This window comes from Odocoileus virginianus, chromosome 32 (assembly GCF_023699985.2).
Source record: "Odocoileus virginianus isolate 20LAN1187 ecotype Illinois chromosome 32, Ovbor_1.2, whole genome shotgun sequence".
NCBI classification, from domain to species: domain Eukaryota; kingdom Metazoa; phylum Chordata; class Mammalia; order Artiodactyla; family Cervidae; genus Odocoileus; species Odocoileus virginianus.
In genome coordinates, this window is record NC_069705.1 from 851,745 (window position 1) to 870,429 (window position 18,685).

The following is an 18,685-nucleotide window of genomic DNA, read 5'->3' on the forward strand; positions in this document are numbered from 1 at the left end:
TACCATTTGCCTGACTCTCCTGACGCTGGTACCCTGCTTGGTCTCAGGATGATCTCGGTACCCCGAATCCCCATCACTGGAGTCCACCCTCCTCCCAGCCCTCCATCCTTGTCCTGAGCCCCGGGACACAATGCCTGCCCTCTGCTTACACGTGTACCCAGTGACTCACCTCCCTCTAGGAGGACGCCTTGTTTCGTTTGCTCCCTGATGGCAGTTGGGTTGACATCAGTGTCAGCCCAGGGAACCAATGTACCTTCCCAGGCTCTTCAATTCTGTCTCAAGTTAACCCGTTCCAGATCCTTTCTGCTTAAGGCAGCTTTGGAGAATGAATGAGAGGTGAAGCCACACAAAGGGGATGTGCAGCTTCGGGAACCTAAACTAGATCAGAAATGGAGATGCTGGCAAAAGAAACCAGCATCTCTTTACCCAGCCCGAACCAAGTGCTGTGAGTGCTCCCTACCCCCCAACCCACCCCTATTCCCTCCTCACCCACCCAGCAACTCGATGTCTGTCACAGTGAGGACTAGGATAGCTCTGTGAACACCAGAAGTAACTCATTAAGTAAACACTGCAGTTTTAGGTTGTTTTCCCTTGGAATACATAGAAGGCAACTAACAAATTACCCCCAAGTTATATTTACCAGCTTTGAGGGTAACTCAGAGAAACAAACTGGTGCTTGGTTATCTTAAGGATGTGTTGAAATTCACCAAGAACTATTTTTTGCCAGGTGGTGATTCTTCTTTACAGAAATAATAACTCTCACTTGCTAATTGATGTGATAAACGAAGACAGAGCCTCTTCTCTTCTATCACTACCTCCAAAATTAAATTTAACAGCAATACTCTGCTTAGGCAGGGAGAACAAATGGGCTAGTTACTCATTCATGGAGAACAGGTAAAAATTTTCCAGTGGCTGTTTCTCTGAAGTGTCTATTTTAAGAGATTTGAGGGGGAGTAGGTTACAAGGTGAGTATCCAACCTTTTAGAGAGCAAAAATCAGGAGTTTCAACCAAGTGCCTGCTTATCAAATGTCAATACAGACAGTGTACCTCAATCAAGCTGAGCTTTCGCCCAATTCCTTGTGCTTTGCAACCATCCTATATCTGAATGTCACAGTTACCTTTACAAAAAACAATACTCTTCAGTTCAAGTAAGTAGAAAAATACAGTGAAAAGATTCCCTACTAGTCTTTAGGTAAAAGCAGATATTTTTCTTAAGAAAAACACCAGTGAGAATAAAAGCCAAGTATTGTTTTAGATTCTCTTCAATTTCCAAAATATCATTTAAAAATAATTACACCCACGATTTATGCATGATTCATTAGGCAGGCAGCTCCAATGCACAACTCCATTGTAATTGCACTGAAAACGTCGACATCATGAAATATACCCTCAACTTCTTGAGATTATCACCTATTCTAGTAACGTATTTGCTACCATGTAAATCTTGTTCTAATAGTCTGTCTTCATTAAACGATAATGGTAGTATTTCAGTTCTATGACCAGATAGCCTTCTGAAGAAATTTTTTGTTACTTCTGAATAATTAGAAGGTCAAACACTCTGTTACTGATATTTAAGCCTTTAATCGTGAAAGTTAATAGGCTTGAATCACAGAATCCCCAGATGATGACTGGAATGCTACCTGGGGTGGGGTGGGTGGGGAGAAGGCACACCATGGTTGTCAGCAAATAAAAGTGTTTCTAAAGACAAAAAATGGTACAGATGAATCAGTCTGCAGTAGGGAATCAATAACATACAGTACACTATCCATCACCTCTGCTGATTACAGACCAAAGTCAGAAAAGACAGCATTCCTTACATAATAGATAACCTTACATAACATATAATAAATATGATAGGCAACATCTCGCAGGATAGAAACAAAAGATGCAAACTGCTGAATCATGTATCTGAAGGGGCCAGGTTGAGAGGATCAGTACCTGGATTTAATGGCCTTACAACTGCGGGTTTCACCGGGCAACCTGCCCATCCCTTCAGGTTTGAAGGGCATTGCTCTGATCTGGAGCCACCCCTGAAGAGGCAGCCTGAGGAACCGGCCAGGCACTGGAGGTCAGGGTCTCCCCACCACCACCGTTCACCTACCTGTGGTCTTTAACGGGGTGTTCTCTCCTAGCAACAGTTTTAACCTTTTGGCGTGGATTTTGCCTTGATAATGTGAGTCAGCCACCACCGCGGAGGTGAAGGACATGTTACAGAGGGTACAGCATTTGTTTTTATCCACCATATCAGCATCATTTCCCTGTGAGAGAGAGAGACAGATCAAAAGAATATTAGCGAGCCCCAAGGCTTCCAATGTCTTTGTTCCACTCCGTTCTGTTGCAACATGAAACTCACCATAGTCTTTTTCTTGTTTTTTCTTTCTTTTTAAAGCATTACATTGAATATTATTCCATGTGGGATTTGTAGATGAAAACTTATTTTACCTACACTATGCCATGCAACTTCATTATAAAATGAGGTTTTTATACTTTGTATTGTGAATATTAACTGCTGCTACTGCTAAGTCACTTCAGTCGTGTCCGACTCTGTGCGACCCCATCCCTGGGATTCTCCAGGCAAGAACACTGGAGTGGGTTGCCATTTCCTTCTCCAATGCATAAAAGTGAAAGTGAAGTCGCTCAGTCATGTCTGACTCTTCAGCGACCCCATGGACTGCAGCCTACCAGGCTCCTCCGTCCATGGGATTTTCCAGGCAAGAGTACTGGAGTGGGGTGCCATTGCCTTCTCCTAATATTAACTATCAACAAAATAGTTAATATTCATTGAGTAAGTTAGTTAATATTGTTGAGAAGATTGAAATAGTCAATCCATATAAAAGGAGCTAATCCAATGCCTAGAAATAGTAATCAACACATATTAGATTCTCCTATTATCATTTTAATTTTGACCTGATCATTAAGGTTATCAGACTAGAACTGATTGTGTGTGTGTGTGTGTGTGTGTGTGTGTGTTGCTTAGTCGTGTCCGACTCTTTGCAACCCCATAGACTGTAACCCACCAGGCCCCTCTGTCCATGGGATTCTCCAGGAAAGAATACTGGAGTGGGTTGCCGTTTCCTTCTCCAAAAGGAACTACAGAAAGAAAGAAAGTGAAGTCGCTCAGTTGTGTCTACCTCTTTGCTACCCCATGGACTATAGCCTACCAGGCTCCTCCATCCATGGAATTTTCCAGCCGAGAGTACTGGAATGGGTTGCCATTTCCTTCTCTGAGAAGCAATTATATTCTTAGTTAATTATTGGCTAGTTTTGGTCCATTTTACACAGTGTTTATCTATACTTTCTCCCTGTTCATTAAACTATCTTCTCATTTGACACAATTTCAGTCAACGGCTTTATGTTCTATACCACTGAAAACTTTGTGGTCATCACGCAGATGAGCTCAGGAATTTTTCCTTATAAATAGATCTCTGCACTGTCACTTCACAGCTCATCAGTTTTCAAAAGGCACCTTAAAGCTGATGCAATAGTTGCTCGATTAAGCAAGAGTTTACTAGTTTACTTTCTGCTTCTTGTTTCTTTTTTTTTTTTTTAACATAAATTCTCAGCCTTAGAAAAAAGTAGCCTCTTCCTTCTTCTTGAAATGTCTGTTTTGTCCTTGCTCTGCAATCTATTATTTTCTTCATGATAAATATCACCAAAACTTTCTCAGTGACCAACTTCAACCTCTATTTAATAGGGACCACTACTGCCAGGCACTGGGAACACAGCACAAATGGGTGAATATGAGCTATCTGCAGAAAAACAAGGGCCACAGTGGGTGAGAACACATTGGATCTGGTACCAGGAGAAAAAGGTTCTCTCATTGCATCTGCATTAGGCATCAAAGTAAGCAAAATATCAGAGTTCACAGGGCCTGAATTATTTAGTAGAAATTATTGTTTGGCATTCAGCTCTGCTTTGACACACTTTAGCCTCACCAGGATACGTGAACCCATGTTCAAGATTTTTTTTAAAGAAAAGATTTCTTTAAGGAATCCAATATTTATCATAACGAACTTGAGTCTATCATAAAGCTATGGTGACCATGCTGGCTGAATTTTCCAGGAGAGTTTGCATCATTTTCCTTTTCTTCAAGACAGGTGATTCATTAACTGCTGCACAAAATACTTAAATCCAGCTTGATTTTTATTCCTCTGTAACACTTCATGAAAATGAATAATGATTTGGAAAAAAATAAATCCTTTGTCAGACCACGTGACCTGGCGATTGTGCCCACAGGTCATCAATTACCTATATTCTGCGAGGGGAAGATTAATCCACGGGCTCCCCTCCTGCCTAGTTAGAAACTGAGGGTAAAGAGGACTCTCAGATAAGGAGTTAATCTATTCCTTAATGGAATGGTAGGCGCAAAGCATCTCTTTGTTAAAAGAGCAGCCACGGGGAGTATCTGGCCTCACAAAAGTCCCTTCTCCTACTCCTGGCAGACCCCAAAGGATGCAATTTAAAAGGGCATGGGGACTAGGATGAGGGTGGGGGTGGGACACAGAAAGAGAATTCTGTATTTTTCTGCACAACAATAAGATGTCCAGAGTGATGGAGAGCATTGCCTTGCCAAGCTTGTGGCAGTTAGAAAACTAACTTTCCTTCTTAAGGCATCTGTTGGCAATAGCACTGATAATCTGCACTCAGTCTTGGAATGAGTGAGTGAGTGTGTGAGTGTGTGTGTGTGTGTGTGTGTGTGTGCGCCAGGAGGCTGGCATGCAGTTCAGGGGTGGGGGAAGGGAGAAACTCCATAAAGGTCTCTGAGATTTGGAATCCCACCTAGAGCCATTTACTAGCTTGACCTTGTGAGCGTGCTCAGTCACGTCCAACTCTTTGTGACCCCATGGACTGTAGCCCGCCAGGCTCCTCTGTCCATGAGATTTCCCAGGCAAGAATACTGGAGTGGGTTGCCATGTCCTTCTCTAGGGGAACTTCTCAACCCAAAGACTGAATCTGCATCTCCTGCATTAGCAGGCACCTGGGAATGGTAACATGTATTAAATCTTAGCATCTACCCAAGACCCTTATCACATCTTACAAATGAGATTTAAGGAAATGTACTGCTAGAGGTTAGGGTGGGGAGTCAGTGAAAAGAGATGGATTCTATGGAGAGAGGATGGGCCTCCCAAAAGGGGTCTCTCCTAGCAAGTCACCAACCTCAGGACATCTGGTTAGGTACTGAGGCTGGACCCACCAAGTGTATCCCTGCTAAGTGCTTCAAGCTGAGGTGCTTTGAGTTTCCTATGGGTAAAAATTCAAAGCGGGACTTCCGAGAGGCCCAGTGGTTAGTACTCCACGCTTCCACTGTAGGGGGCATGGGTTCGATTTCCAGTCAGGGAACTAAGACTCTGCATGTCATAAGGTGCGGCCAAAATTTTTTTTAATTTTTTAAAAATTAAAAAAAAAGCTTTTAAAAACATAAAGAAGTCATAGACACTTGTACCCCTTTATGTGGTCTGCTCTGGAGCTTCCTGAACCAGGCAAGAAAAGGGAGACATGATTTCCTGGCGTCTGTCTCTCCAACCAGGCCCAGAACATGCCCCAGACCCACGACGGAGCAGAGCCCAGGAGACCAGGAAGCACAAATCAGGGAGTGGCTGGAGGCGCTGAGCCCAGTGAGAGAGCAGTGGGCAGTCTGGGAGGCCAGAGAGCCCTAACTGACACTTTCCCACTCTGTCAGGGAATATTGGTCCAATGTTTAAAGGGACAAAAGGGGAAGGTTGTCAAGGTGACAGTGGTTGCTTGGATTGCCCATTTTCACCTACGTATGCATAATATGGGCTAAAGCATCTCATTTTTCTTCAAATAAAGCACGAGATCATAAGACAACGCTTAACTCACAATCTACACCTATTTAGAATCTATGCATCGCTTTTGCCACTTCTAGCGAAACTCACCAGCTGGACCTGGGCACAGGAGCGAGACCCTGTCTCCCTGGAGCTCTATGGTGGAGACATCTCTACAGAAAGGGGCTGCCATCACTGTATGAAGTGTATTCAGAGCTAGTTTCCAAGGCAAAGAACAGCCCTTAAACTGGATAATGACTAGTGGGTTTACAGTATTCATTCATTTAACACATTTTTAAGGACCCCCTAAATATGTGCGATGCTGTGCTAGAAGAATAAAACTCTACTCTCTGTTATTAAAGAGGTTGAGACCAGGGGGATTGGAGAATGCAGGCATAAAATGAAAGGAAAACATTATGATCAAAGAAATACAGTCTCCTGTTGGAACCAGGCTCTCCCAATTGTAAGGTTAAAAGACCAGTCCTGTAAATGAGCCTATTTGTGTGGATTTTCATCTTCAAGCCTTCTCTTGCCTGGTGCTTCCTTCTTCATCATTGCTTATCTAATCTGGTCTATCCAAAACCTTTTTCACGGCTCAATTTAACCATCACTTTCTTGAGATGAAGCTTCTTCTGTCTCCCATCCTGAAGAAGTTGACAGTGGCCTTAGGGTCTTCCGTGTGTCCTGTACATGCCTCTTTTATAACAGAATGCTGAATTCTGACATGTATTTTTTTTTTCGTATTTCTTCCCCTCAAGAGGAACAAGGAAATAGTTAAGGTCAAGGGAATGTTTTCATTAATACTGGGGCCTCAGCTCCTAGCACAATGCTTGCCACACAGTAGGACCTGCAGGTGTTTATTGAATGAACACAGGAGTTGAAGGTTGGTTTGTGGGTTTAGGAAATTGCATGCCATAAAAAGACAGAAGAGAAAGACAGGTAATAGAAGGAGGCCTCTCTATGGTCAGCCCAAACCTATTCAAACTAATAGGAAGCCACCTGGGAAGAGAAGCAGGGTTTTCAACAATTTGTAAACTAACTTGAGGGTTCAAGTAGGGGAACATTTTCCCAAAAGGTATGGTCATTTCATCATGGTTTTAATATACATTCTTAGATTTCTGCTCTGCTGTATCAATCTCATAAGATTCTTAGATTTCTGCTCAATCTCATTCACACCATCATAGACAAGAATCAAAGAATAAGAGAAGCAGAGAACCAACTGTTATGCAAGACGATATCAGGGAAGGCAGTTATGCCATCATTACAGAAGAGAGACCAAGAAAGTTTAGGCGTCTGACCATACAAGGGCTGTTATGCCCTGAGAAGTCAGGCAGCTTGTGAGGCCCATGGGACATCTTTTATGGGATATTTTACTAAGGGGGTCAATGTAACTTACACAATGTCACCAACTCTGATTCCTCGAATGACCCCGGTGGAGATGCAACTATCCAGAGAGAATCTCAATATTAACCAAGGTCCTCGAATGTGCCAGAATTTACCTGTGTATTCTTGGCTATCTAAATCCCAGATCAAAGGCTGCTTGCACCTACAGATCACATCATTGTTACTGGAGTCTCTCACTGTCCCAAAGCCCTGCTGTTCTATAGCTCAGGGGAGAAATTCCATGAAGGTTGACGAACTGATGTCAGAGATCGCATTTAAAGTTTCTGACTTAACAAATTGAGAATGGCTTTAAGCTACCAAGTAAATCAAGGGGAAATCTAAGATTTTCTTTATAAAATATGGGTTTCAATCTGGAGGCAAAAACTCAGTTGGACTTTTTCAATGCAGTGTCCACATGACTGAAAGAAAAAAAGAAAAAAAAAAAGCTTGTGGAGCATCCTAAGACTGCTTAGTCAAAGCATTTCGCAATGTTAGGAAGTTTTCTGAAGAATTTCAACCACATGAAAAATCCTGACTGACTCAGCCAAAAATCTAGTTTTGAAATTCCATTTTATTTTATCACAAGCTTCTTTTTCTTTCACTCCATTCAAATGACTGTCTTCATTCTTCTTTAGGTAAATGTAAACAGCCTAAGAGAAAGGCTTTTATTTCAGAATGTCAAGAGTGAGGAATCCTGTGTCATTATTCCCCAGCAAAACAGCCATAAGTGGTGAAAGTTATTTGTTTAAAAAATTATTCAAGGTCTTTGAAAATTATCCTAAAAGTAAAGACCACATTAAAATATCTTTTCAGGAAAACATACTGACTCTCAGTAAGAACAGTGAGAGTGCTCTGGAGCTGCAGAGACAACCTTGCCCCCCCTCCGGGCCCCCCAGCTCAGCATGATGGCAGCTCCACTCTGCCACGCGTGGTCAAGAAATTAGGGCTCCCTTTCCCATCAGCTCCCAATTAGGAGATATCAGGAAGAGCAGGCCACTAAGGTGAACCGCATCCCCTTCAGCTCCAAGATGCAGAAACTGAAATCCTAGCAAAGCAACCCAGAGATCAGGGACTCTCTCCCTTCACTCTTACTCGTAGGACAGACGCTCCATCCCCTGCACAGCTGGCCAGGAATACTGCAACCGTGATCAGATGTGCCCCAGTTTGCTAGTAGGACAAAGATTCTGTGCCTAGGAAATAAGCTAAGAAGACCAGAGGCGGCCACCTCTGCCCAGGTAATGAAGCAGGGCAGTCACTCTGAGAAAAGCAGTGGCTCAGAGATTTTTCCATGAGAACAGAGGGGTAACGAGGTACTATAAGAACAGAGGGCTGCTAAGCTCTCCTCAGTGGAACAGACCGTGTTTGAAATAGAGTGTGGGGAGGCTTAAGCATAAGGATGCTCTCAAGAGCAATGGTGGTTTTGGTGGTAAGCAATTAAGAGAAAGCCGACGGTGCCGTCAGAGCAACAAGCTAGCTTATCAGAGAAAGAAAGCAAAGGTGAGCCTTCTCATCGTCAGAACGAACTGCAAAGACGTGCCTTAAAAACTAATGATACAAAAGGGGCTAAATTTAATCAGATTGGCATTTATATCTTAGAGTATTGGTAGAAATAACAGAGCAATCATCCAGCAACAAGCAGAGCCTAAGAGCTAGGTATGATTCCGGCAAAAGGAGACAGCTTAACAGGAGATGAGGGAAAGAGAGAGTCCACTGGAGTCCTGCAAAATCCACTGTCAGCCCACAATGACTGTGCACTTTCCTAAGGATGTTCCTCTGAGGAATCTGCGAGTACATAGAGTTGGGGAAAGGTATATAATTAAAATAATCTAGTAAAGACACTGGACAAATACATAAGCAATCTACAACAAAAACAAGTTCAAGAGGGGGGAGAATCAGTTTCCAACATTGCTACATTACCTAAAATATCCAGTTTTCAGCAACAATAAAAATTAAAAAGTAGGCAAAAAAAAAAAAAAACCCAGAAAAATGTAACACATATACAAGGGGAAAAAAGACAACAAAAAGATGGTCTAGATATTAGGTTTATCTGACAAAGACTTCAAAGCAACACCAAAGATTTCAATTACTGATGTGTTCAGAGAATTAAAGGGAATCATGTTTAAATAATGGAATGTATGATGCCAATATGCTGTAAAATAGAATATCACTAAAGAAATAGAAGTAATGAAAAAGCAAAGTGGATATTCTGGAGTTGAAAAGTACAATGACTGAAATTAAAACTTCATTAGAGAGACTCATAAGTAGTTTTGAGCTTGCCTAAGAAAGAATCACTGGTCTTGAAGACAGGAAAAAAAAAAAAAACTGAAATTATGCAATTCAGAAAAAAAAGGAAAACAAGAATGAAAAAAAAAAATTGAAGACAGTCTCAGAGATGTAGAGTGCCATTAATCACAACAACATACACACTAAATTATAACGCCAGGAGGAGAACAGAAAGAGAATGGGGCAGGGAAATATATTAAACAAATATTGACTGAAAACTCCCCAAATTTGAAGAAAAATATTCACATACACTTTCAAGAAGTTGAACAAAACTTGAGTAGGATAAGCAGAAAATGATGTGCATCACAACACATCATGGTACAAAAACACCCAAAGCCAAAAACAGAAATTTTTGAAGCAACAAAGAAATGCAGCTCCCCATGTACAAGGTAACCACAATAAGATAAACTGTTGATTTATCATCAGAAGCAATGAAGGTCAGAAGACAGTATGATGACATACTCAGAAGGCTGAAAGAAAAAAATCTACCAACCAAGAATCTTATGTCCAGCAAAACACCCTTTCAAAATTTAAGGTTAAATAAAGGCATCCAGAGATTTTTTTTTTAAAACTGAATTTGTTACTAGCAGATTCACACTACAGGGAATACTAAACAAAGTTCTACCTGAAAGCAAAAGATATGAGACAATAATTTGAATTTCACAAAAAGAAACAATAATCAAGGAGCACCAGGAAAGGTAATTATATAATTATAAACGACAACATAAATGCATGTGTCTCCTTTTTTCTCCTCGCAAATTAAAAAAATCTATAGTCACATGTATATATTTATATAGCCGGGTCAATAATACATAGAATTATAATGTAGAGGATAATAATAGCACAAAGGAGGAAGGTGGGACCAACTCTATATCATAAGGTTGCAACTCAAGTCCATAGGAGTTAATGGTAAGAACCATAGAGAATAAATAAGAAGGTTATTACAGCAAACACTAAAATACATACTGTCTTCCTTAAGTTTCTAGCTTTCTTATAAAATTACATAAAATAGCAATTATAACAGTGCATCATTGGATTTATGGCATGCCTAGGTAGAACACATATAATAAGAGCATGAAAAATAGGGAGAAGACGGCTACACAGGAGTAATATTTCTATATCCAGTTAAAATTAAGTCAGTATAAATCAAGTAAATTCTGATAAATTAGGATGTATATGTAAACCCTACAACAATTGAATTTGAATAAACAATTTGAATAAACAATTCAAAATAATATGGTGAAAAATCACTTAAGGAATTAGAGTGGTGTAATACAAAATACTCTCTTAATGCAATGGGCCTCTTGTACTGCAGGCAGATTCTTGACTATCTGGGCCACGAGGGAAGCCCAGTACAAAATATTCTACTAACGCAGAAGAAGCTGATATAGGAGAAATAAGAGAAGAAAAGGACATAATTCATGCAGAAAATAAAAACTAAAATAGTAAACATAAATCCAACTGTTTAGCAACAATGTGAAAGCATTGCTGCCACCCAGTCATTCAGTCGCGTCTGACTCTGTGACTCACTGGACTTTAGTCCACCAAGCTCCTCCGTCCATGGAATTTTCCAGGCAAAAACACTAGAGAGGGGCACCAGTTTCCACTCCAGGGCATCTTCCTGACCCAGGGATCGAACCCACGTCTCTTGCATTGGTAAGAGGGTTCTTTACCCCTGTGCCACCTGGGGAGCAGCAGGGAAGTTTTGTCTAACCAAAATAGAGAGGGTAAGACTGGATAAAGAGAAAATCTGACAGATCAGTATGCTGTCTGGAGGACACACACTTTGGATTCAATGATCCAAATGAATGAAACTAAAATGATGAAAAGATATATCTGGCAAACAGCATCCTTAAGGAAGCTGCAGCGACTCTTAGAGAAAGACATAAGCAGTGTGCTCTTTGACATCATTATGAGAAATATCTTTTTAGATATGAATTGTCAGGTAAGGAAAAAAAAGACGCACAAGTGGGACTATGTCACACAAAATACTTCTGCATAGAAAAGGAAACCATCAAGAAAACAGAAGACAACCTACCAAACAGGAGAAGATATTTGCAAATCAAAGAGGTTAATATCCAAAATATATAAAGAACTCATACAACTCACAATAAAAATTTGGTTAAATAATGAGTACAGGAATTGAAGAGACACTTTCTCCCCAAAGAAGACAAACAGATGGACAAGAAACATGTGAATATTTGCTGAACATCTCTAGTCATCAGGGAAATACAAATCAAAACCACAAGGAGCTAAAACCTCACACCTGTCAGAATGGCTACTTTCAAAAAGACAATAAATAACAAGTGTCAGCTAGAAAGTAGAGGAAAGGGGACCTTGTGCACCACTGTTGGGAGTGTAAAGCAGTGGAGTGGAGTGTAAAGCCTGTGAAAAAGTGTACCGAGGTTCCTCAAAAATTAAAAACAAAACTACTATATGATCCAGCAATCCCATTTCTGGGCTTCCAAAGAAAACAAAAGCAGTAATTTGAAATGATATTTGCAGCCCTATGTTCAATGTAGGATTATTTACAATAGCCAAGATATGGAAGCAACCAAAGTGTGCCTTAACAAATGAATGGACGTTAGTCATAAAAGGAATGATATTTTGCCCTCTGTGACAACATGGATAGACCTAGAAGGTATGCTATATGAAATTAGTCAGACAGGGAAAAACAAATACTATACTATTTCACTTACAGGTGGAATCTAAAAAACAAGACAAATGAACAAACATAACAAAAGAGAAACAAAGTCAAAAAAGTACAAACAGGCGGTTGCCAGAGAGAAGGCAGGTAGATGAATGGGTGAATTAGGTGATGGAAATTAAGAGGTACACACTTCCAGTTACAAAATAAATGGGTCATGGGATGAAATGTATGGTGAGAAATAAAATTAACAATAATGTATATTTATTGCGTGCTGACAAAGGAGATCAAAATGTAAAACTTTCCAGTGATAAGATAAATAAGTTCTATGGATATAACATACCATAACAAGATTTATTAGCACTAGTATATGATATATATGAAAGCTCTTACAAGAGAAAATCCTAAGAGTTTTATCATAGCAAAAGTATTTTTCTAGTTTAGTTTTGTATCTGTATGAGACGGTGGATGTACACATAAATTATTGTGGCAATTCAAGATGCATGTAAATATGTAACTTAAATCATCATGTCGTATACCTTAAACTAATACAATGCTGTATGTCAGTAACATCATATTAAAATAAATAGAGTTAAGAAAAGGGTCTCAATAGACATTTCTATGAAGAAATGGCCAATAAAAACATTAAAAAGTGCTTGACATTACTATCAGGAAAATGCAAATAAACCACAATGAGATACCACTTCATAACCACTAGAATCAGTTCAGTTCAGTCAGTCAGTCATGTTTGACTCTTTGCGACCCCATGGACTGCAGAATGGTTAGAATAAAAAAAATGGGTGATAAAAGGCATTAGCAAAGACAGGGAGAACTAGGAACCCCCGTCCACCTCTGGTGAGAATGTAGAATGGCACCAGTAACATGGGAATACCACCTGAGAGTTCCTTAAAAGCTGAAACATGCAGTTACCAGGTGATCCAGCAATCCCAGTGCCAAGTGCAATCTCCCTTGTTCACAGGTGTGTGCAGGTATCCCCCACATTTAGGAAGTTTGTTTTTACGAAAGACCTCCATTAGCACCTGCTTCATTAACTGAAAGAAATCCCAAGGGGATTTTGACTTTTAAGGGGGAAATTTGAAAAATGAAAATAACATTCAGCTTTCGTTTTGTATCGGGCTGTTACAAAGGCCGCGTGCACCCCGCAGCAGCCCCTCCGCCGGGAATTACACAGCATCTTGGCATCAAGCCGCCATAGCTCGGAACTGCCTCTGAGATTCTGTGCTTTCACTCAATCTATTTGTGCCTCTAATATCAAGATGTGTCCTAAGGTAACCGTTTCTTTGCTTTATGCCATTCCAGCACATGAAAGGTTTCATAGGAACACTCTACTTTCAGACAGTCAGGAGAGCCTGCATTTGCAAACTTACCTACTTGCAAATATTTATTTGTAAGCCCCAAATTCGGACTTGTGCCCTGGTGCTAATTCAGGGGCACGCACAGAGTGTCAAAAAATTTGTCACCTGCCACACATGTTCTCAGCTGAGATTTAACAAGGCAACACTGCCTTCTTGCCTCTAACTCTGTAAACAAGTGTTCTTCCCATGGCCCATTGTTTCAAATTCTTTTTTTTTTGTACTTTGTGCTTTTTGTTGATGATTTCATTGCTTCAAATGACCCCCAAGGGTAATGCTGAAGGGCTGGAGAGTGTTCTCAAGCAGAGGATGGCTGGGAGTGCCTCACAGAGAAAATGCATGTGTTAGATCAGCTTCATTCAGGCATGAGTCATAGTGATGTTCGCTGTTTGAGTCTGGTGCTAATCCATCAACAATACTGTACATCCAGAATCAGGAAGAAAAAATTCACTGATCCATATGTGAGATCACTCCAGAAAGTGGTAAATTAATATCTGTATTGCATGATGAAGCTGTGGAAAGGCTGGAAAAATGACTAAATGTGTGGATTTGTAAGATAACAACCGACAGAAAAAATACAATGGACTGCATTATCGTAAGGCTAAAAGTCAATGAGATGTACCATCTTATCTAGAGTCAGGAAAACATTTAAACATTTCTCAGCTCATTTTATTATAAAAAGAATTACATATAATCAATTATTTGTAAGAAATATATATTAACTAAGGCACATTTAAAGAGAAACACATAAAATGAGGTTACCTATTGATGGGACTGATCAAAATCTTGAGACCAGCGGCTTGCAGGAACTTAACCCTGTACTTCCCTTGGAAGCAATGAACCAGTATTGCTACCTTACAGCTGGTGACTTTACAGAAAGTAACTATCAACAAATCAAAAATGGGAATTGAATGTATATTTCATTCAAGAGAAGTAAAAATATATGTCCACATGAAAATGTGTACATAAAAATTCATAACAGTAATATACGTCGTAACAACCCAGATGTGGAAATAATCCACAGGCCTATCACCTGAAGAACAGGTAAATAAAATGTGCCATAATCCATACAATGGCCCATTGTCAGCAAGAAAAAGAATAAGGTACTGATAAGTGCTGTAACCCAGGTAAACCTCAAAAATTTTATGCTAAGTGAAAAAAGCCAGCTGCAAAAGACTGTATAATGTATGATCCCATTTATATGAAATTTTCAGAGTGGGAAAATCTACAGAAACAGAGACGTAGCATAGTGATTGCTGAGGAGCAGGAAAAGAGGAGAGAGTGAGGGAAAAGAGACGCACCTCAACAGGGACAGGGTCTCTTTTTGGTGAGGATGATATTCTACAGTTCATTGTGATAATAGTTTCAAAACTCTGTGAATGCACTAAAGACCAGTGCATTGTACATTTTATATTTCTAATTGGTGCATTCCCAGGTGGCGCTAGCGGTAAAGAACCTTCTATCCAATGTGGGAGATTCAAGAGACACAGCAGGGATCCCTGGGTCGGGAAGATCCCCTGGAGAAGAAGGAAATGGCAACCCACTCCGGTTTTCTTGCCAGCGAAATCCCATGGACAGAGGAGCCTGGCGAGCTACAGTCCACGGGGTTGCAAAGAGTTGGACACGACTGAAGCGACTTTGCTTGCTCACTTGAATAGTTGCCTTGCAATGCGGTATTAGTCTCTGCAGTACTGCAAAGCTAATCAGCTAGAAGTTTGCGTACATCCTTCCCTCTTGAGCCTCCCTCCCACCCCCACCCCATCCCATCCCTCTGGGTCATCACAGAACATTGAGCGCCCTGTGTTACACACCAGGAGCCCACTGGCTTCACGTGGCATTCGCACACATGGGAGTCTACACGCATCAGCCCCAATCTTCCAGTTCATCCCCCCAACCCCGTCTACACGTCCATCCTCTACATCTGCAATGAGGTGTAGGGGATGTGAATCATATCTCAATAAAACTGTTAGAGGGGAAAAAAAGCCTAAGTGGTACATTTAAATGTTCCAAAATCCCAAAGAAATACTAACATTTGAAGCATAACTTTTCTTTTCTGGGCTTCTTTTGCTTGGAGGCAAATCTACTGAGAAAGGGGAAAATAAATAAAAACTGTTTTCTTTGCATGGGCTTTCTTGCAGTAGTATATATCTCAGGACTAGCTGACGTCCTTGGAATTCTGATCACCAGTGTCCATTTTGGCTAAAGACATTTCTCAGCTATAATAGAACTCTATCTGCAGCTGCTACTAAGCTACACTTAAAGGCAAGAGCCACCTGACATTCTCCGCTACAGCCAGAAATAACTAGCTCCCAGCACACACTGTGCAGTAAGATGAAATGTCCAATAAATGCAACTCTTTCCAGAGTAATGTATGTCATTGCTTATTGTCTAGTATCTAACTCTGAAAAGAGGCAGTAAGCAGGAAACACTGTTCCTTCTCCTCTCCTGCTTTACTTGGACCGAAAGACCTAGAAAAATTCTTTCTGATTGACTGCGGGGTCCTGAGCAGTCTTTCTCCCACTGTTCTCTCTCAGGCATCCTGTCCCATTCCATTTAGGTTGTGCTGTTCTCGGTCGTTCAGCCTATTCAAATTACACTCCTATGCTGGTCCATTTTATCCAGGACCCTTGTCAGCTTCATCCACAGCTTCGTGGCTGACCTCTCCCAGTCCTGAACATCTGTGCCTTAAGTTTTGATTAGATATATTTCTTTAAATATTTCATTTGCATTTTTTAAAATTAGGATCGTCACTCCAAGAACATCTTGAAGGCGAGAACTTGAGGCATGATACTTCGTCTCCATCTCCAAGTCTGCCACGGGTCTAGTTACATGGGAAAAACTCCATAAACATGAACCAAACAGCTGCTGAATGAATGAAGTGGCCATCCACGAACCAGTTCTAACTCGTTCGTGTACATGTTTTCCACATAAAATCACCTCTCCCCTGCTCTCTTGCCAACATTACTTGCTCTGTCTCAGGAAAAGGTCAATCGGCTTAGAGCTCAGACTCAATACTGAAATGGACACAGTGCCAATGGTATGCTATCATGGGAGTCTGCCCACACAAGAAGGATGTGTCCTGCTGGCTAGGAAACTGGATGGTGGCCAGATATCCCAAGGGGAAGCGACACTGTCTGCAAGAAAGCTGGCCAGAGCCTCGCATCCCAGCGTTTGACTAGAGAGATACACACCCTGAACCTTGAATGGAAACCATCCTTCCACGCCCATAGGATTGGGGAAAGTGGTCCTTTTGACAAAAAGGGAAAGAGAGACAGGAGGTGTCTCCCCTGGAGGGTATAAAACTCTCTATGGGCCTTAGGCGTTTGGAAGGCGGGGGGGTGGTCTTCCAGTCACTGAAGAAGTGTTTAAACAGATGGTAACAGGACTTACAAGACGCCAAAAGGGAGAGATGAGCCAGAGCCTCCTGAGAGAGGATAAATGCATAACTCAGATAAGCCCCACTAACTAACAGAAGTGGCAAACAAAAGCATGGCCATGGCATAGCTGTGCCGCCGAGCACGAAGGTGGTGGGAGACGCAGGAGCTGCGGAGAAAGGTCTGAGAGCTCTGAAAATCTAGAAACTTCCAAAGGAAAAGCTGTCTGAAGACTGGACAGAGTTGAGGTGACTTTAAAACCGGAATGCCATGTATGTGTTTGTTTCACTGCAGCTCGAATCTGTTTCTATCGTAATTGATGGGTTTGCCTGTTTATGGCTGCGATTACCTTTCACTGTTATGGATTATATCTTACCTGATTTGAGTGTCTCATGCTTTAAAAAGTATGTCAAATGGAGTGACTAGAATAAAGAAATATGGAAATTGTATGTCAAGTCAAGTCACAAGTACCACCTTTAATAAAGCTTGATTATCTGAAAAAATAAATAAATAAAATCAGAATGCCATCCACGGCAGAGAGGTCCACCTCCAGAGCAGTCCTAGTCACCTCGGCCAACCACGCTCTCAGGCTCCGTGGTCTCCACAGAGCCTCCTCTTCCGAGTCATACAAGGTGCATTGTATATTTCCCAGCACTTAGTTTTCACAACTCTAAAACAGGCTTAGGACTTATTCCTCTTCCCTTTACCCTCACCCCCCAAATACAAGCCGTCAGCACATCCTGTCGCCTTGTCCTCCCATGACACCCCCAAACGGTCTATTTCTCTCCATCTCTCACTCCACATTTATCTTCTTTTCTCTCATCACTCCTGTCACAGCCTGAGTCCTTCTCCATTGCATGCCTCTCCTTTATACTCTTTATAGCACATAGTTCACATTCTACAATTATATAATTTAGGGATTTAAATCGACTTATTTCCTATCTGTCTCCTGCCGCTAAATTATTCAGGACCATGTGGCCGTATCTAGAGCAGAAGCACTGGCCTGGAGTCTACAGTACAAACCACAAATACAGCCACATTTAAAATTTTAACAGCCATATTAAAAAATTAAAAGAAGCCATTAAATTAATTTTTTAAATACATGTTATTTAGTCTGATATATTCAAACTATTTTCTTGTCCACATGTATTCAACATAGAAATTACTAAGGAGGCATTTTAGAGTCTGATACTCCTACCTATTAGGACTTTGGAGTCTGGAGTTTACACTTATAGCACAACTCGGCCCAGGTTACCTGTGTTTCAAGTATTCAGGGGATCCACGGGCCGTGGGTATAGGGTTGCATGGCATAACTTTAGATCAAAGTGAATAATGACTAAATACTAGTTGAACTAAAGAATGAAGGAAGGAGGAAGGAGTCAGAGTAACCAAATGAATAAATTCCCATTTTCACAGGTCAGGAAAGTGAAGCCAGAGTGTTTACATAAATTCTCCAACATGTCATGTTTAGCATGTCGGGGGGAAGGGGGAGGCGGGGGGAGGGCGCTGATTTTTAAATCCTTGACTCACAGAAGTCAAGGCAGTGCTATTCCCATGGGAAGGCACTGGCATCTTAGGTCAAGTCTTCTCGTCAGAAACTTTCAAGGGCTCTTCACTACTATCTAAAAATAAATTCCTCGTCGTGACAGTTCAAGTCTGCTAGGAGCTAATGCTCAACACACTTTTCTACTGCTTTTCATAGATAAATATGCCCCAAGCGAACTGATTTTTTTCAAGGTCAGAACACCAGGGGACCTGCTCAGAGATGGTCTGAAGTCCCAGCTGCCGGGATCTCTGCCTCCCTAGGCTGCCTGCCTGCCCTGGCCGGATGTTGCAGG

The 18,685-nt window shown here is 41.2% G+C and overlaps 1 protein-coding gene across 2 annotated transcripts in view; it reads right to left on the reverse strand.

Moving 5' to 3' along the window:
• ZMAT4 (zinc finger matrin-type 4) overlaps positions 1 to 18,685 on the reverse strand; it is a 362,220-nt gene that overhangs the window by 155,746 nt on the left and 187,789 nt on the right. For both annotated transcript variants that reach the window (XM_070459721.1, XM_020876283.2), the window contains one exon: positions 2,103 to 2,259. In XM_070459721.1, the coding sequence (XP_070315822.1) occupies positions 2,103 to 2,259 (157 nt within the window). The remainder of the gene's footprint in view (positions 1 to 2,102; positions 2,260 to 18,685) is intronic.